Source organism: Pleurodeles waltl, chromosome 1_2, assembly GCF_031143425.1.
Source record: "Pleurodeles waltl isolate 20211129_DDA chromosome 1_2, aPleWal1.hap1.20221129, whole genome shotgun sequence".
Taxonomy (NCBI): domain Eukaryota; kingdom Metazoa; phylum Chordata; class Amphibia; order Caudata; family Salamandridae; genus Pleurodeles; species Pleurodeles waltl.
The window spans coordinates 1,316,137,395-1,316,158,030 of NC_090437.1; the positions used below are offsets into that span (position 1 = coordinate 1,316,137,395).

At 43.2% G+C, this 20,636-nt stretch overlaps 1 protein-coding gene across 2 annotated transcripts in view; it reads right to left on the reverse strand.

Annotated features, from left to right (window-relative positions):
• Window positions 1-7,551: 7,551 nt before the first annotated feature.
• Window positions 7,552-20,636, reverse strand: part of LOC138251138 (zinc finger protein 271-like) — a 134,760-nt gene continuing 121,675 nt past the window's right edge. Inside the window, exon 2 of one of the 2 annotated variants that reach the window (XM_069205625.1) lies at window positions 7,552-13,418. In XM_069205625.1, coding sequence (XP_069061726.1) covers window positions 11,506-13,418 — 1,913 coding nt within the window. In that variant the 3' untranslated portion in view covers window positions 7,552-11,505. The remainder of the gene's footprint in view (window positions 13,419-20,636) is intronic. The other variant, XM_069205629.1, reaches the window with a different exon arrangement.

The window sequence follows — 20,636 nt, forward strand, 5'->3', positions numbered from 1 at the left end:
TATCCGTTATTAGTGTAGAAGAGGTGTTTCTAGCAGCTTAGGCTGATAGAAGGTAGCTATAGCAGAGCAGCTTAGGCTGAACTAGGAGACATGCAAAGCTCCTACTATACCACTGGTGTCATATGCACAATATCATAAGAAAACACAATACACAGATATACTAAAAATAAAGGTACTTTATTTTTATGACAATATGCCAAAAGTATCTCAGTGAGTACCCTCAGTATGAGGATGCCAAATATACACAAGATATATGTACACAATACCAAAAATATGCAGTAATAGCAAAAGGAAGTAATGCAAGCAGTGTAAAGTTACAAAAGATTGCAAAAGGAGCACATAGGTATAGGGGCAACACAAACCATATACTCCAAAAGTGGAATGCGAACCACGAATGGACCCCAAACCTATGTGAGCTTGTAGAGGGTCTCTGGGACTGTAAGAAAACAGTGAGGGTTAGAAAAATAGCCCACCCTAAGATCCTGTAAGGTAGGTGTAAAGTGCACCTACAACCCCCAGAGAGCACAGAAGTCGTGATAGGGGGATTCTGCAAGGAAAACCAACACCAGCAAAGCAACCACAGTGGATTTCCGGACCTGAGTACCTGTAAGACAAAGGGACCAAGTCCAAGGGTCGTGACAGTGTCGAGAGTGGGCAGATGCCCAAGAAATGCCAGCTGAGGATGCAAGGAAGCTGCCACCGGGTGGAAGAAGCTTGGTGTTCTGCAAGAACGAAGAGGACTAGGAACTTCTCCTTTGGAGGATGGATGTCCCACGTCGTGAAGAAGCTTGCAGAGGTGTTCCCACGTAGAAAGACCGCAAACAAGCCTTGCTAGCTGCAAGGGTCGCGGTTAGGGTTTTTGGATGCTGCTGTGGCCCAGGAGGGACCAGGATGTCGCCACTTGGATGAGGAGACAGATGGGGCGCCCAGCAAGTGAGGGAGCCCTCACAGAAGCAGGCAGCACCTGCAGAAGTACCGGAACAGGAACTTAGAAGAGGAGTGAACTGGAGTCCACCCGAAGACACAAAAGGGAGTCCCACAACGCCGGAGGACAACTCAGAAGGTTGTGCACTGCAGGTTAGAGTGTCGGGTACCCAGGCTTGGCTGTGCACGAAGGAAATCCTGGAAGAGTGCACAGGAGCCGGAGGAGCTGCAAATCACGCGGTACCCAGCAATGCAGTCTAGCACATGGGGAGGCAAGGACTTACCTCCACCAAACTTGGACTGAAGAGTCACTGGACTGCGGGAGTCACTTGGACAGAGTTGCTGAGTTCCAGGGACCACGCTCGTCATGCTGAGAGGGGACCCAGAGGACCGGTGATGCAGTCTTTTGTTGCCTGCGGTTGCAGGGGGAAGATTCCGTCGACCCACGGGAGATTTCTTCAGAGCTCCTGGTGCAAGAAGGAGGCAGGCTACCCCCAGAGCATGCACCACCAGGAAACAGTCGAGAAAGCCGGCAGGATGAAGCGATACAAGGTTGCAGTAGTTGTCTTTGCTACTTTGTTGCGGTTTTGCAGGCGTCCTGAGCAGTCAGCGGTCGATCCTTTGGCAGAAGGTGAAGAGGGAGATGCAGAGGAACTCTGGTGAGCTCTTGCATTCGGTATCTGAAGAATTCCCCAAAGCAGAGACCCTAAATAGCCAGAAAAGGAGGTTTGGCTACCTAGGAAGGAGGATAGGCTAGTAAGAAAGGTAAGAGCCTATCAGAAGGAGTCTCTGACGTCACCTGCTGGCACTGGCCACTCAGAGCAGTCCAGTGTGCCAGCAACACCTCTGTTTCCAAGATGGCAGAGGTCTGGGGCACACTGGAGGAGCTCTGGGCACCTCCCCTGGGAGGTGCAGGTCAGGGGAGTGGCCACTCCCCTTTCCTTTGTCCAGTTTCGCACCAGAGCAGGGCTGGGGGATCCCTAAACCGGTGTAGACTGGCTTATGCAGAGATGGGCAGCATCTGTGCCCATCAAAGCATTTCCAGAGGCTGGGGGAGGCTACTCCTCCCCAGCCTTTCTCACCTTTTCCAAAGGGAGAGGGTGTAACACCCTCTCTCTGAGGAAGTCCTTTGTTCTGCCTTCCTGGGCCAGGGCTGCCTGGACCCCAGGGGGGCAGAAACCTGTCTGAGGGGTTGGCAGCAGCAGCAGCTGGAATGCAAACCCTGAAAAGGCAGTTTGGCTGTACCCGGGTCCTGTGCTAGACCCGGGGGATCATGGAATTGTCTCCCCAATGCCAGAATGGCATTGGGGTGACAATTCCATGATCTTAGACATGTTACATGGCCATGTTCGGAGTTACCATTGTGACGCTGTACATATGTAGTGACATATGTATAGTGCACGCGTGTAATGGTGTCCCCGCACTCACAAAGTCTTGGGAATTTGGCCTGAACAATGTGGGGGCACCTTGGCTAGTGCCAGGGTGCCCACACACTAAGTAACTTTGCACCCAACCTTCACCAGGTGAAGGTTAGACATATAGGTGACTTATAAGTTACTTAAGTGCAGTGGTAAATGGCTGTGAAATAACGTGGACGTTATTTCACTCAGGCTGCAGTGGCAGGCCTGTGTAAGAATTGTCAGAGCTCCCTATGGGTGGCAAAAGAATTGCTGTAGCCCATAGGGATCTCCTGGAACCCCAATACCCTGGGTACCTCAGTACCATATACTAGGGAATTATAAGGGTGTTCCAGTAAGCCAATGTAAATTGGTAAAATTGGTCACTAGCCTGTTAGTGACAATTTGGAAAGAAATGAGAGAGCATAACCACTGAGGTTCTGGTTAGCAGAGCCTCAGTGAGACAGTTAGGCACTACACAGGGAACACATACATATAGGCCAGAAAACTTATGAGCACTGGGGTCCTGGCTAGCAGGGTCCCAGTGACACATAACAAACATACTGACTACATAGGGTTTTCACTATGAGCACTGGGCCCTGGCTAGCAGGATCCCAGTGAGACAGTGAAAACACCCTGACATATACTCACAAACAGGCCAAAAGTGGGGGTAACAAGGCTAGAAAGAGGCTACTTTCTCACAATATAGCCCAATATTGCTGTACTGGGGGTTCTGGTGACCTCATACACCGTGGGACCCATGGCAGATTGGTTTGTAAATGTCATCAGAACCCCCAGGATGGTAATATAGGACCATACTACACATGGTACCTGTTGTGTGGTTACATATTTATTTTGGGGGTACTTAGTTTGAAAAGGCTGTGTTTTAGGTCAAGACTAGGCAGTGTGCATGCACTGTCTGTAAGACCTGCTGTATTCAGTAAAGGGGCTTTGATCCTGCCTGCTGCTTACCATAGGTTGACTGCAGTGTCTCTCTTCTTTTCTGCGTCCTAACTGGTTTGCACAGCCGATACCTCACATCCTTTCTTGGCTGAGGCGCACCAGCCATCTACAGTTTCCTTATGCTTTGAACTGTTTATCTGTTGTTTAGTGGAACTCTTTTTTTTTATTGTTTCCTGCCTTGTGTTCTGATGTACGTATTGCTGTCTCTGTGTTGTTTTTTTTTTGGTGACATGTCGCTTCCTCTATACTGATGGGAGTTCATTTGCAGGCATTGTGCATTTATCTTTTTGTTTCCTCTGCGTTAACAATTTCAATGTATTTCAAATCTTTTTTTTAAGGCACAGGAGATGCTGAGACTCAAACCCAGCTCTCCAGTTACAAAGTTGGCAGTGCTGGATGTTACGCCACAGCCTCTCTTTAAATATTGCTGTTTTTTCTTTTCTTTTGAGGTTGTGATTTTTTGGGGGGCTCAGCTGGCAGCATTAGGAACATAGGTGAGTGGGGACAATGTGCATTTCCTTTGTTCAGAGATCGCCGTGTTCCTTTGTTCATGCGATTTTCACTACTTTTCTGAATTTTTTGTTGCAGAAGGTTGCCCTCCTTGCATTTAAATTTCTCGTAGGCTGCATCCCGTACTTCTGATCTAGAGAAAGATTTTCTTCAGATTGAAGTTTGAGAAAGCACGTGCACACACCACTACACGTCCAGCTCTTTGGCCCCACGTCAGCTTGGATGGTAACGGGACAGGGGCGAATGAAATGTGTTCAGCAACGAAACTACAGACGTGGATAGGAAAGCACCACATACTTGCCCCAAGCAGCTCCCGTTCCAGCTGCCAGGCTCGGCGCAGGCCTCATAAGGCACCTTGAACCATTATATTCAAGTCTGCCACATACTGCTTTTGATCTTACCAACAAACACCTGCATTAAACTATTAACTCATAGGTGATTTGTGAGGTAATTTTAGTATCAATTTTCCCTTCAACTGGATCTCTGTTTTATCCAGAAAAATACAATCTCAGCTCTCCCTCAGAGTTCATTTAACAACAAGGTTGAGTCCGCCCAGGTGGTATCATCTTACCTGGGTGGGACTAGGTGGTCAAATGATGAAGCATGACACTATAATGTGTGTGAGACCACATAGTCCGTAAAGGGAACTCCCCCACTCACCCCTTAATACTCACATGTCACTACCACTTTCCATGTCTATGAAGAAGACCGCCTAACCGGCGACCTACTCACTACTGGAACAGGCCAGAGAGACCTGTGCTTAATATCCGCCACACTCGTTGTGTTACAGGTTCCTACAGTAGTCGATGGGATGAAGAGGCTGCGGTTCTCGATGATCAGTGCTCTCTCCACCTTGGGGCAATGCCGTTCCGCGATCACCATGGCCCCTGCCCCACATTCCCCTGGGGGTCCTCCTTGGCCACGCATGTTGACCTTGCAAAGCATGAACCCCATGTAGCAAGGTTTCATGGTTAAATTTAAATACCAGCCCCTTTTTATTTGACTCCTGTGAATCCTTCAAAAAGAGTCAAACTAGTTTGGAGTGACAGTTTTATATATATACCACACGTAACATATTTTCCCTTCCTTTAGAAAATATCATGAAAGTAGGATATAAATATTGTAACTTTTATATAGTCCTATGTGGTTGCAAAACGCTTTTTCGTACAGGTAGTAAGCTACACCTTGGGAGATTGCATGGTTGGTAGACGGTGATCCTCTGGAGGATGCGCTTTGCTGTCATGCATAGTGACCTGGAAGGTGCTCTTATCGTGTTTTGGTGCACAGTGCATAGCAGCATGATGAAGAAGGATGTGTGAAAGACAGGCATGCACATTACAGTATAGGGAGCTACACAGCTGTGTACTGAGGTCAGAGTGACATTGACAATGCCACTTCAATACTAGCTGGTAACTTAAAAAAATATTTTCAAGGAACATGTGGACAAGGTCAAACCTCTTTGGCCCTCATTACAAATGGCACAGTAATTAGTGTGATATTTATTGCACCGCAGTTTATCAGGTGCAAAAATTACCACCCAAATATAGGTCTGGGGGTAATAACATGCAGATTATGGTGCTTACTGCATCCATAGCTGTATGCTCCTATGAAGACTGGGCATAAAACTCATAATTGACATTCATGTGGTAACCGGAGCTATAAATCGCAATTTGGGTGGTTTTGGAGACCAAACCAAAACCCATAGGTAAAAAAACATTGTCACTTACAATGCCAATAGCTCTAACTCTCACAAATGGGAAACCTATTGCATTGCAAATGCTTGTCTTTAAAGTGCAGCGAATAATAGCAACTGGCTGCATGGAGAGTGTTTTGGGTCTGTGGTCCAAACCCGCTGGGCACAACTAAAGACTGTGTGCAGCCGTGGTTGGACAGCCATGCCGCTTGGGGAGGAGGGAGCGGTCAAATCCAATGTAACTACCACAATAAAGGTACTACCACCTCACCCATCATGATCTTCACTGCACACACAGTGGGCAGATGCAATGAGAATGTGCTATAGTTCTGATAAAATACCTGTTTTATAACTAATGCAGATAAGAGAACAGCCATGTGTAAACCATACATGCAAACATGCTGAGAGTAATAAACAATATATTACCACTGTCTACCAGTGGGGAGGGACATCATCGTCCACTCTAGGCTTCAACTCTCGTGAACCATAGCCTCTCCCCACAGTCAACAATGGAAATAGATAGCATGTGACACTGTACAACTGCACATATAGGTGGTCATTATGCTTTTGGCAGTCACCTGACCACCACGGTGGTGGTCAGTCCGCCTCCAGGCCGGCGGTGAAGACCACCATAATATGACCCCAAACCACCAAAACGCCATCCGTACCGCCAGGACGGTCGGACCGGCGGGCCGGAGGTGAGCACCTCAGGCCCAGCGCCAGCCGTGAGACGGCTGGTGGTATAATGATCCGGCAGACCGCCAGGCTTTCCATGGTGGTCGCACCGCCATGAAAACCCTGGCGATAATGGATTTCCAGCAAAAGGAATCTCCAATCCTGTTGCTGGCACCCTCCCCCACGTTCACGCACATGCAACCACCCTCCCCCACTTCCACGCACATGCACACACCCTCCCCACCCAACCGCACACAACCATATACATACCCCCACTGGCACTCACCTCACACATATGCACCCCCTCCGCAATCATGCACATCCCCACTCCCCACTGCATCCATTGACGCACTTCCCCAACCGCATCCATTCACACTCTCCACCTCTCTGCACCCATTCATGCACTCCCCCCACTGCATCCATTCACACACCCCTCCTCCACATTCATTTACACACCCAGACACTGCATCGATTCACGCACCCAGACACCATTTGCACACGTACACACACCCAGACACTCCCATTCGCACACATACATATAGCCAGACACACCCATTCGTGCACACACACACACACCCAGACCACACACATGCATCCAACACCCCCCCCCATTTCAGACGGTCAACTTACCTTTTCCGGCAAGGTGGTCATTCGGGAGGGGATGGGTCTTAAAGTTTTCCACCGCCAGCAGGACTCCGCCATGCCGTATTACTTATTACTTATCCTAATACGTCGGGCGTAGTCTTGTTAGCAAGGCGGTGCTAATGGTAGAACCGCCTCTCTTCAGATTTCCACCTGCAAATGTGCGGAAATCCTACCTAATTCTGCCAGCACTGTCTGTTGGTGGCAGCGGCTTTGGTGGTCTTGGAAAAAGACCACCGAAGTCGTAATGACCACCACAGTAATGAGAAGTACATATTCTACAACTGCCGGATACAACCTGAATTAAGAATAAATTAGCCTTTCAGAACAACTATGTATGTCCAATTTCCCAAATTTGCCCAGTTGTAGACACCTATGTATGCTCACTTTTGGCACGTTCCTTAGAATGACCATGCATTTGAATAAGGACTTGAACAATTGTTTTGTTGTTGTTTTTAAATGTTATTCTGCTAATGACAGAACACCATGTATCAATTTTACAAATGATTCACCAGTCAAAGGTGATTGCAGAAAGTTACTGTTTGTAATCTTCAGAAACTGTATACAATGCCTTACATGCTTGTAGGTTGCTCTTCATTCACCATACATAAGTTATGAAGGGTGCACCTCTACTTTGTGAGAACTGTAAAAAGCAAATGAATAAATAGGTATCACTATAGATCAAAGGTACCATGCATGACAAAAGCAAAGTACTTGCACAGAAATGGCCCTTTAACAAACGTCATAATTGCAAATTATTTTATTTGGTTGTATAAGGTTACACGTCACCTTACTGCCAATACATTGTGCTCTACAAAGAACTGAAAGACAAAGAGTGCAAAAATGAACAGAAGAAGGTACAGTCCAAAGTGCACACTCACCTAATAATCCTCAACCTTTAAGATTTAGTCATTTGATTGGGTCATAGTCATTGCCAGATCACTAGGCATGATCCATCCCTACCTGAAGGTCTACTTGGTCCTGTATCAGTGGGATCCTTTTAATATTTGTACGTACCCCCACTAAAAAAGTGCTTCAAGGCCACAAAAGTTAGTAGTGCTCCACAAAATTCCCAAATACATAAATGGATAAATACGTAATTATAGCATCCCCTATTAGTGAAAGTGTTCAACTAAGTGTCAGTGTCAGTAGCTCAATTTTCTGATTTTTTTGAACTGGAAGTGCTATGGCTCTGCTGCAAGGCTGGGGTCCAGGACGCTAGGGTCTGAGGAGTAGACAATCAGAGATCCATCATCATGTTCTGTTTTAAAGCCCATGCTGGATAAGGTGACCTTGGAGAAACACAGGTTCCTGGCTGCAACGTAGTGGGGCCCAGATCTTGCAAACAGCCATGTCTCCAGTAGGCTTTGTTAAAAACACTAAGAACATTACTAAATTACCATACTCTGATTTATTAATAGCTAATTGCCTAAACGGGAGTAAAAAAAGAAAAAATTGAAGACATAAGTAACATGTAACCTATGCAACTGCTTGTGTGGCAATACCACTTCAATTCTTCACTATGTTGACTGTCGGTGCAAACTATTTCCTGGGATATGGTTTATTTAACCTGTTTATCTGATAAGACTAGTCACTTCCCAGCATTTCTTAGTTGAGATACTTGTTTGGTTGGTGGTATTTGAGAAATACTTAAACTGGGTGAAAGAGCAGTGTATATCTATGCTCACATGTACAATATTTTGAATAATATTGTACCGACAATGTAGCGTGTTTATCAATTCTTACATGCACAATGTTTGATTAATCCCACATCGACAACATTGGATTACATATCCAGGTACTTCTCACAACAGTCATCCCATGTCCAGAGACAAATTTCTTGGTTTCTTTCTTGCTACAATGTTTAGTTTTCTGGCAATGTTTTTATCACCCATGAACTGAATGTAATTGAAACTTCTTTTTTTCCTGCAGAGTTAACTGGATCATGGTCAGGATTGTTTCAGTAAACTAAGTACAATAATCAATAATGGTGAATTGAGAGCCAGTGAATTTACCCTCTGTGCTCATGGAAACATGGTATCTCAGCACAGACCTTGTGAAGCTGCAAGTCATGCAAAGTTTGCCTAAAGTCTGCTGTAGTTGGTAGGACCATGTGGAATAGCAATCCTTGTTCAGAGATTGGAAGTGTGCAATGTTCATGCATAGGATTGTGGAGGTCAGGGAGTAAAGTAGCCTGCTAGCAACAACTTCCTGTCTGAACTGAAGGGCTTTAGATTCTTCCTGAATCAGAGATGGATTGGTGGATAACTCAGTGGCAAGTCCAGACTATTCTACACCATGGCCTCCACGAAGCAGGTGGTTTTACTACCATGTTTCATTTGAATCCATTCTGGTAGGAGCATTGGGGTCTGTAGCTACATAAGCTCTTTAACCCAAAATGCTTTGCTGTGGGTACACAGTTGTAAATTATACCCTTTGCACAACCAGATACCACCAAAGAGCATTCAAGGCTGGGGTGAAATACTCCTGCTGTCGAGATTAACAGACACCATTGTCGTCTTGTGCAGTCTGCAACTTCTGGACCAGAGTTTAATCTTTTGTGAAGATTAACAGATGCTTTTTGGCACACACTCAGATCCCAGGATGCAATATAACTTATTTAATGGTCTGAAGTGATAGTCTGATATTTCCTACACACTTACAATTGTTTTACACATCCTTCTCTATAGTACCCGGCTCAATATAGGTAGACTGGTCATTGGATGGTAATATTAACTGTATAGGTGGTTACGCTTGTGTGGGAAACATCTGTGTCCTTAAGGACGCCTGGTTAAGGACGTTTCCCATTTAGGCCAGTGGAAACAATCTGTTGTCTACCAGACAACTTTGAATTTGTTGGGTTTACAGATAACAAGACTCTACCAAGGCCATGTCTTGTGTCCATCTAGTATTTATCACTCTCTTTTTAGGCCAACATAAACAGTAAACTATCTGTTAGCTTCTGTGGTACCAAACTTTCTTTTTCACGTGGATGGGTGATGTTACATCAACCATGGTTGAACAGTGGTATTACGTGTTTTATAAGAATTTGTATGGAATGGTGTGGTCTTAACAAATTGATCGGAGCACGAGCTGGGTTTTGTGCATCTAATCTTGGCAGTGCCGAGGCTCCAAATATCAAGCTTATGAGAAAACAGTCAGGATGTAGCATGCTTTGTGCATGTGAGTGTTTCTATATTCCATGACCACAAATACACAATCAAAACTAGAGTTAAATCATTGTCCTCTGAAGTGCTCCATGAACATAAAAAGGGACCTTTCTTTTCATCCTAAAGATCCTTGCATCACTGCGCTTGCACATCATATATACCATCTAGAGATGGATGGTGTGCCTACAGCAAGCCAATCAGCAATATAACAATCCTATGGCAATTCATGGGCAGACCCCCCCCATTTATAGGTAACATCCATAGTTATTCAGACCTAAACTGTGGAGCACCAGGAGATCTCTCAGTTCTCTCAACCAGAATAGATTGCCAATAACCCATTGCCCCTGGCAAAATGGCAGCAGAAACCCATTCTGTCTTTGCGACAACCTCCGGAACAAGCAGAGCAGCAAGACCGATGTTCTCCTTCTTATGAAAAATATAAACGTTGATGCGTTCCACATTCATGTTGCCATAGCCTGGTCCAAAGTAGCAGCTTCTGGTTTATTCCTATGAAAGATGTGTTAAACATAGTATTCCTTTGTGACATCTGCTTGTATAACAATATTCAGCAGTGACTACTTGTCATCCAGAAATCAAGTTTCCCATTATGCAAGAAAATCCTGGATTTATTAGACTTGCTGATCTTTTACATGCAAAAAGTAAAGCCTGTGGTTGCAACTATTAGTCTGTAAGCTGCCGGGTTCAATTCTTGGAGTAGCTTCATGTATCTATTGTTTTCATGTATTTTTTAGTTCACTTGTGCTTTTCAGGTGTATTTTTTCTATTGCTCCAGTTTACTAAAGAGTTGTTTTTCCTGTTTCTCTGCTTGCAAAAAATCTATTTGATACCAGCTGCTGAAATACTGTTTACAATTACCTTCTATTTCGCTGAATACTTGGACAGGTTTGCTCTGTTTTTATTCTATTTCCCGTTCCATGATTTGACAGTGGTGAGGCTGTTCTTCTTTCTTATTACTTTATTTGAAATGAATAAAGCTGTGATGTGCTGTATTAGAAATCAGTGGGCATTCCTAAAGGATAATTCTCTTTCCACATGCTTTGCATGAAAATGGCTTCCCTCATGATTAAGGTAGCCTTGCTGGATATATTTATGATTACTTGCAATGGTGGGAATAGATCTTACTTCTAAAAATACGTATGTTATGATGATGCTAGGTAGAATATCATAGTCTTTTAAACTTTCTACTTCCAGTGTAAGACTAAAACTTTTATGACTCTGCACTTGAACCTCTCACTGATGTCAGCGTACAGTCTACATGCACAATGACCAAACACCATGGTAGAACCATTACTAATTGTGAACAATCAATTTTGTTACAAACACCTCTATCAGCCTCAGGGCCAGATTGGGTAGTAGCACTTTTATACTGGATGTGGGTAGCAGTAGTGTAACACCTTCACATATATGTAAATATATATTACAATGAGATTTTGTGTATCCCTGTTGTGTGCCACATGCTGGACCTTTTGCTTATATGCAAAGAAAAGGAAAGGCAGACCATATTCCTGAGTCAGGACATATTTTGTGTGTGCTTTTTCATGTGTTTTATTAAGTTGGCAAGCCGTGTGAAACCCTGTGAACATTCTTTGCATGGATATTGTCTTACACCAGTGTGTATTCTCTTATGCCTTATTAGATTTGTTGATGCACTGAAAGCCCTTCCACATACATTGCAAGTATTTGGTTTTTCCCCTGTGTGCATTCGCTGATGAGTCATCAAGTACGAAGACCAACGGAAGCTCTTCCCACATTCACCGCAAGTGTATGGCTTTTCTTTTGTGTGTGTTTTTAGATGACTGGTGAGAGTGCCTGAGAGGCGAAAAGTCTTATTACATGTAGTGCATTTATAGGGTTTTTCACCGGTATGTATTCCTTCATGTTTTACAAGTTCATTAGTCCTTTTGAAACATTTCCCACATTCACTGCATGCATATGGCTTTTCTCTACTGTGTGTTATTTGATGTTGGTTTAAGTATGGAGAACGGCTAAAGCACTTGCCACACACCTTACATTTGTAAGGCTTTTCCACTGAGTGCGTTTCTTTGTGTTTTTTGAGGTTTGCTAATGAGGTGAATTTTTTACCACATTCGTTACAGGTGCTGAGGTTTAAACCTGTATGAATTCGCTGGTGGCCGATCAGTCCTGCCAACCAGCTAAAACTCTTCCCACATTCCTTACATATGTAGGCATTTTTGTTGGAATGTACTCTTTGGTGACAGTTCAAGGAGGAGGGCCAGCAAAACCTCTTCCCACATACATCACAACAATATGGTTTAACCTCAGAGTGCAACTGCTTGTGCTTGAGAAGGTCTTGATACACTGTGAATGTCCTCCAGCAATCCTGGCATGAAAAAGGTTTACCTGTTGTGTGTGTCGCCTGGTGTTTGACCAAGCTTGTTGATTGGTTGAACCTCTTCCCACACTCACTGCATTCATAGGCTTTATCTCCAGTATGTATTGAGCTGTGCAACTTAAGGTGGTATGACCGTCGGAAACCTTTACCACATTCATTGCATTTATATGGTCTATCTCCAGAGTGTATTCGTTGGTGAGTGATCAGGAAAGAAGACATTTTGAACTTTTTTCCACAGTCATTGCATTCATATGGTTTATCCGCACTATGTGATCTCTTGTGTGTGGCCAGGTTTGATGACTGTTTAAAACATTTTCCACATTCATTACAGGTGTATGGACTTTCTCCAGTGTGTATCCGCTGGTGTGAAGTAAGATGTGCTATTTGTCTGAAAGTCTTACCACACTCAGAACAAGCATGTGGTCTTTCTCCAGTGTGTATTCGCTGGTGTGAAATTAGGTATGTTTGATGTCTGAAAGTCTTACCACATTCACTACATGCATGTGGCTTCTCTCCGGTGTGTATTTGCCGGTGATGTCTGAGGTTTGTTCGGTATCTGAACTTTTTGTCACATTCAGTACAAGCATATGGTCTCTCTCCTGTGTGTGTCCGCTGGTGAGAAATAAGATGTGCTATCTGCCTGAAACACTTCCCACATTCAGTACATTCATGTGGTTTCTCCCCTGTGTGTATAAACTGGTGAGCAACAAGGACTGAACGGTCTCTGAAACTCTTCCCACATTCACTACATTCATGCGTATTCATTCTTCTGTGTGTAGTTTTTTTGACACACGATTGCCGTTGATCAATGAGAGGCTTGGAGGTACGCATTCCACAGTCGCCACTTGCATATGATTTTTTTCCAGCACAATTTTTCACCTCAGGATTGTCTTCGGGATTTTTGCAATCTTTTTCACAATCTGCCTGTACTTCAGTTTGGTTCTTGGTAGGATTTTCATGATGCCCCTCTTTTGACTTTATGGCTTTTCTTGGAAATGTATGAAGTGGCACAAACTTTCCAGAACAGTTTTCAAATCCCTTCTTCTTATATGGGTTCTTTGGTGCCATATCTGTCAGTGAGGAAAGTTGAGAGACATTAGACCATAAGTTGATCATTCAAGTCTCAATTATTTGGCATACATTCCAAATTCATTCAGTGGTGGCTAGGGAGAATGTCTAATGAATTTTCTAATGTCTAATACCATTTAAAACCTAGTGAGGATTTGCTGTGGCTGAATGAAATTCCCATATCACCTCCCAATTTGTCCTAAAGTTCACTGAAAAATAAAGGACAATCATTAAAAATATAAGGCAAACCATCTCCCACCTTGCTCTTTACTCCACCCAAAACAGTACTTGGCCCTTGAGAAATCTCCTTTCTGGTTGTAAGGTTTCACACCGCTGATATCTCTTACAACAGCAGGCATCTCACTCTCAAGGATGTGGTGTTTATTCAACAGATGTGCTTTGAACAGCCATTGTTACATTTTCGCCCTAAACAAAAACAAGCAAGGTAGAAATGCTGAATCCTCTGTTTCACTGTCAACCGTGGACTAGAGTACTGATTACAAAACATCCAATTCTGTGTTTGTGTGTGTTTTTTTTATTGTATTCATGGTGAACTTATATACATCCTGCTAATTTCTTCTTGGTTCAGCTCCAGAAGGATTTCCCACCTAATCTCTCACACTGAATTTCACCTACATTATGCATATATGCAGCCTTGTGAAAACCTTGGTTTCTAACGTATAAGAATGCTGGGACGTGGAATTTCATAAACTAATGAAGCAAGAGGAGAGCAGAGGGAATGAAAACAAAAAATCTGTGGAGAACAGATACAATCTACTTCCCAAAAGTATTCAAATATTACAAAAAAGCCAGTGTATCAGCACCAAGCCTTGTATGGACAAGGACTGGGGCAAGCAGTGGCAAGGAGTCAAGGATGGCCAGGATTAGTCCACACTGAGATATCTGCATTGGGTGTTCTACTTGCTCTTGCCTTCAAGATGTCCTGGCTGGCTGGTCACAAATGGTGAAACAGGCACCCTTAATATCAGAAACTTGGAGGCACTCTTTTTTGAGGGGGTGGTCAGCAGTGTTACCTGTATATTTTATTCATATGGTACACCTATGGTTCACATGCCATTTTGTCGCTGTGTCAACAAATCAGAAGTGAGGAAAAGTGGAGAGATGACAGATGTCACCTATTAATGTCAAAATGTCATGGAGCTTAATGAAAACATCCATAAATCACTTCACCTATGGGGAAAACTACTAAGGTAAAACAAAAATTAAAAGAATTGACTGGAATTTTGTTGACACTAAGATGAATATGAGCTCCACTTTTCCCCCAACCTAAATAACCAAGCACCCAGGGCTTCCCATTGAGAAAAAACATACAGCACGAGTAGTAGCTGTTATCCTAAAATAAAGGTCGTGGTAGCTATTTACGAAGGGTGGCCAAAAAGAAACTAGGCAAACTTCACAAAACTGGGCAGTCAGATAGATTTTTTGGCACTGTAGAGAGGTTCGCGTTTCGGAAGCCAAGAAAAAAATAAAGTAGGTAATCATTTTATTTAAAAAAAACCTATTTATTGTGGGTTGCTCCAAGCTGCTGTGGGGGTCAGCATTGTTACCTGTAAATTTAAACCATGAGGTAAAAACATGCAATTATTTTGCTTATTGTATAAAAAAATAAATAAATAATAATTTGTTTCAGGAATGATGGAACCTCGACCTTCGGGATACATTTTCCAAATCTTCTAAAGTGAACTTTCAATATAAAACCACAAATACTGCAATCATTGCCCCCAATCAATGGCTTATAAGGCTTCGTGGGACAATATATCTTGTTTATGTTAATACTCGCTGCACCAACCTTATTTGAAGCAGAAATAATGTTATATAGTAAAGAGTCAGGCATTGTAAAAAGCCTTCAAAAATTACTTGCAAAGCCTTCCGTTGAAGGGAACTTCAACCTGAAAAACTCACAAAAGTCATCCAGTTATGGTAGATTAAGACCGTTGCCTCCTGCCACTGCATGCATTGCTCAACAGGTCACATGACATCACAAATATGAGTGACAATCAGGTTATTATTGTATTGTTTTTATCTGGTTTCAGGTAGAGTTTGAAAAGTTCACTTTGTAGGACATTACAGAAGGCTAGGACAGTAGTTTCCAACATTTTGATTTATGTGGACCCCCATTTTAACATTAATGGAACCCAGGAACCCCCACTGAATCACCATTGGAATCCGGGGACCCCCACCTGAGTCATTACTGGCAGCTGGGGACCTAATTTGTCAATATTTGTTAATATTTTTTAATTTTCTAAGCAGTTGCAGACCCCCTGAGAAGGCTTCAGGGACCCCCAGGGGTCCCCGGACCACAGGTTGGGAACCACTGTGCTAGGAAGTTCAGATTCCATCGGAATCTTCATTTATATGAATTCAACCACTGGGAGCTGAAAGTTTTAGATTATTTTGTCATGGTTCTTTCAAGAATCTATGCCGATTTGCTTCTGGTGTTTCTCTGACATTCTGTGGTGTGAATTTTGCGTCTTAGATAGGATGGCAGACTGAGGTGTAGCGCCTTGTTGTGAGACAAGCTATTTTCAAGTTGGTTCTAGCCTCAAGTGGCAGCCAGTGAAGACTGAAAGTCTCCTACAATGGACAAATTGAGGTTTTATTTTCTTGCTTCTTTGACAAGGCAAGCAGAGGAGGGTTAAATGGGTTTGAGAGGTGCTTAGGAGGTTTTGGGCAGAGTAGCTAGGAGAAGACCTAGCAACTTTTATGTTTATAGTTGCTTTGTAGTTATACTTGTGTACAGTAAACACACTAATCCTTGGCATTCACTGTCATGTAGCACTAGATGGAATTCCCATGTTAAGAGCTGGATAACAGAGCTCAGTTAGAGGAAAGAGTTTATGAGTGAGTATTGCACTGAAGTATACAAAAAGTGAAGGATGAAATACTTCAATTAATCTCAGCCACAAGTAATTACTCTGGACCTCATTAAGGTTTATTGATTTTTTTTTTGCTGTGCACCATGCAACCTAGTTTGCATGCAGCCATATGCATATTAGACTCGACCCTACTCCAATGGAGATAGTCTAGCCCAAACTACCGGGCACATCCTACCTGAACCAGAACACAAGCAACCCAAGACCTGTTTCCCTCTTACTATGACTCATCAGCTGGATACAGCTTGGCTCCCATGTCACAGTATGCACAGGTCCCACATCTAGGCATACCCATCTCACTTAGGGTGTTGCACTGAAGTTTACAAAAAATGTGATGGAAAGGATGCTTGAAATAATCTCAGCCACTGATGATTTCTTGGGCCGCAAACCAGTGCATCTTTATTTTGCATACCATGCAACTTTAATCAGTCTTGATCCTGTTCTGAAAGATTTTCATAAGCCTCTTCATTGTAAAAGTTCTTTAACACCACAAACAACCAACGTGTTTCATTCCTAGAACTTTTTCAGGGCATAAGCAACATCGGATAATAATTTCAATAGATGTCATCTCAAAGGACTGTAACTGAAAAAGGAAGTATCCAAAGCTTCAGTTCTCAGTCGTATTAGTGTATTGCACACAGAGGTACTTAAATCCATAGTTTTCACTGCACATAATTAAGTTGGAAATACATTGTTTAGCCTCCAATTTCAAATTCAGGGGTAGATAATGGCTTGCTCAAAATGCTGAAATAAGGTACCTCTTTTGGTGCAGTGCGAATATGGGTGAAGTTGCTGTCAGCTTTGAGACAAGAAGAAAGGTAAGTTATAACAAAAATTGTACTAATTTTGCATAGCACATTATGCACTTTACTGCAATGATATATATTTCCTGAAATTAGCAAATGTTATATTCTGCTACCATTATACATATTAATTGTATAAATGACAATGTTTGGTTCCTGCATTAGACTTAAAAAATGCACATATAATTGTTATTACTCCATATGTTATCTAATTTTGCTGAAATATTCCAACTGCAGTGGTAAGGCTCAGGTGAGAGAGTGAGGAAGTGGGGAGTAGATGCAGGATATCAGAATAACGGGGCGTGAGAGGACAGTTCTGACCATCTGGTCCACCCTGATTTTTTGCTTTTTGACCACCTGGTTTTTGACCTTTTACTGTTGTAGTGTGGTCAGTTTTACGTATCCTTTGCGCATTAGCTTCAGGCTTTAGGCCTTTGTGCATTTTGCCCTGGATGTATTTTATTCCTTTGCTCGTAGCTTAGAGCCTTCGTGCACTTTGCTCTAAATGCTTTTTATTTGGCTTCGTACTGTTATTTTTCAAATAGCCAGTTCTACGGTCTTGTTTTATATTTCATATCACACTGTTTAACCTACTTCAGCACTGGACTTCTCCATAACGCATTACTCAGTGCTTCAGTCAAGGATACAGTCTGGTACATTGCCGATAGACGTGGTAGGAGTTTAGTCTTTGGCATTCCTGTGTAGGGACATTTTGTGATCACGCTGACATGTTAGTTATAAAAACACTTCCTTGTCCCAATACACGCAAGAGGGAGATTCCGACCAGGGAACCACAACTAGACGCTGACTGCCTCGTTGCAGATGCTGAAACAGATGACATGCCTTTGCTCAGGTATGAGGGCTGATGTCTCCCAAGGGATTCAGAAAGGCAAGTTAGAAGCTTAACATGCTGTGCTCGAAATAGAACTAGCTGAGGGAGAGTAGAAATTGTTACACACCATGATAGCGTTATTCTTATGTTTCACTCCCCTCGTGACTATTTCAATCCTACTGTGTTGTATGGTTCTGGTTATTGCGGCTCACGCCTTATTATCTAAAATGCAGTCGTTTTATTAAAACATTATATAAAACTTATACTGCCTTTTCTCATTTGTATATGAGATCATACTGTAAATGAGAGGGTTGGTTTGGATCTGAGTGACCACGACTTCCCTGAGAGGTTCCAAAGATGTCATGCGCTCGGCTGCCCAATCATCTCTTCCCTTTGGGGGAAATGAGGCACTGCTAGTTAGCCGGAGCAAAACCGGGTTTAGGGTGACACAGGTCCTTCCAAGTGGGTCCGACTCAGTCCCCCACACAGTGAATGATCCTGCTGCCTAGAAATCCAGTAGTCTAATTTAGGATAATAAGAGCCCACGCAACACTGTGATGGAGCCTCCAAGTCGGGGACTCACCCAAAGTAAACTCATTGTGAAATGGACTGCACGTGTTTACTGCGCGTACTGCCCTGCTAAGGAAAGGTTGCTGTGGTGCAGCAAGGGTAGGAGGCCCGGGGCTAGTTACATGTGATCATGTGTGCACACACGAGAGGGCTGCACGGGGAGAATTCCTGGCGTGCACAACCCTAGAACTGGCTAGTAAAAATGAAAAGCATTGCACCTTTTAGACTGAGCTAGCCTAGCTCAAAAAGATTCTGGACCAAAATAAAGTTAAGAATCTAAGTGGGGCAAGGATAAACATCTTCTGGGGCAGCTGGCTTCATAGGGCAGGAATAGAAATCTTGGTCATGTTCCTTCACTGTCTGCGTGTTGGTACCCCTTTTTATTCAACCATACAGAAGCAATAGTGTAAGCCAAAGGTTATCAAAATGAAAGTGGATGGTACACTGATGAATTTAGGATTATGATTAGGCCTAGGACAATTTTGTAGATGCAGTAAAAAGAGAGATTTCGTACAAAATTGATAAATTTGAAATGTTTCCTTTATGAAACTGTATCTTTTGTTTTGAAAAAGCATCTTGATTCAATAGTCAGTATGGCGAGAGGAGAGTATATTTTTAAGAGGCATTGGCAAGCCAATAGGTCTCGACTCTGAAAGGCTGGGTGGTTGGTTTTGCCAATGCTTTTTGCCATTTGCAAGTGAATGCATTTGGACACATGGTGAGAAATCTTGTATTGGATTTTCTATCAAGGGAATCCCATTCCAAAATGGCAGGCAGTTTGTTTGTGTGTACTGGGATACATGTGCACACATGATGCATGATGCACAGTGGCCATTTTAATTTACCACTCTAACATGCCAAACAAGTATCTTAGACCAATAAAGTAAAATTTTTCAGAAAAGTGAATAAAAGTATGTGCCAGCACTAAAAAAAGGACTTTACAGTTGCCTGACCCTCATAAAAAAAAAAAAGTAAAACAATGAGCGGGATGGGCAGTGCAGAAGAGCATGTAAGAAGCGTATGAAGAGAGGAACGTTGTGTTCTCACCGCCCACTAACAGGCGCAAGAACACACCGCGCATGGAGCTCGTAGTTAACGTCTTTACTCATCAGCGTACAACATGTAACTAAACTCTCAATATCCCAATAACCGTTAAAAACCGCACACTGACACCTCCCAGACTGATTATGTAATGTCCTTCATTAGCCGGCCCCTGGACACGGGGCCCTAATGCTTACAGTTCTAAGACACTACAGAGAACACATAGGAACAGAGACAGAAAAGACACACAAAACTACCATACAAACTGAGGAACATTTCAACACAAACTTGTAGACGGGAAGAAACAGGGGCTAACAGAACAAGTCATACAGCTGATGAAAAGGGGGTCTCTCTGGACAACGAACCAGTGTCAGCAGCTTTAGGAGAGCAGAGGAAGAATTATTTACAATTGAAGAGACCATCAGGTCCAGAGAGACAGCAAAGGCTTCAGGCTGTGAGGAAGGGACAAGCTCGCCACATAAAGAAAACTGATTGCTGGTGAAATATTTAGAAACAGCCCTACACTGCACGGTTCTCGTAGCAGCATCATTTAGGCCCAAAGGTACTAGTTTCCAAAGCCATATTGTTCCTGTGTGCTGGGGAAACAAATTTGATGCTTATGCATTATTATGGTAAATAAAGCAGAACCCTGTGTGGCTCAAAAACACGTGTCCAGCGCCAACACCCATAAGACTGAACCTCTAAGCGCTTTACGCATCAAGTGTTATAACAGTAACAAAATCAACCGCACTGACTTTACTAACCTTTAAAGGATAATAGGGATCACCCCAGAAGCAGACTTAGAAAGACAAGAAGGGTTACATCAGGCTTGCCGGAGGCCAATACTTTGGGAAGGAGAAAGTAGGAAAAAATAAGAAACTTTGGGCTAAAAAAGCAAGCGTCTGGTCGTGATAGAGGAAGTTGTCATGTAAGTGCGTTACCCCCTGAGCTACTTCACAAGTACTCAGATGGCCTCGCACAGGTTTACTCCCAGGGCTTAACTTGTAAGAGAAGAAGGGTTGATGCCCCAAGTTGTTCTCAGAAGCCAACAGGCTAGTGATGCGGCAAGTGGGGGTTGCC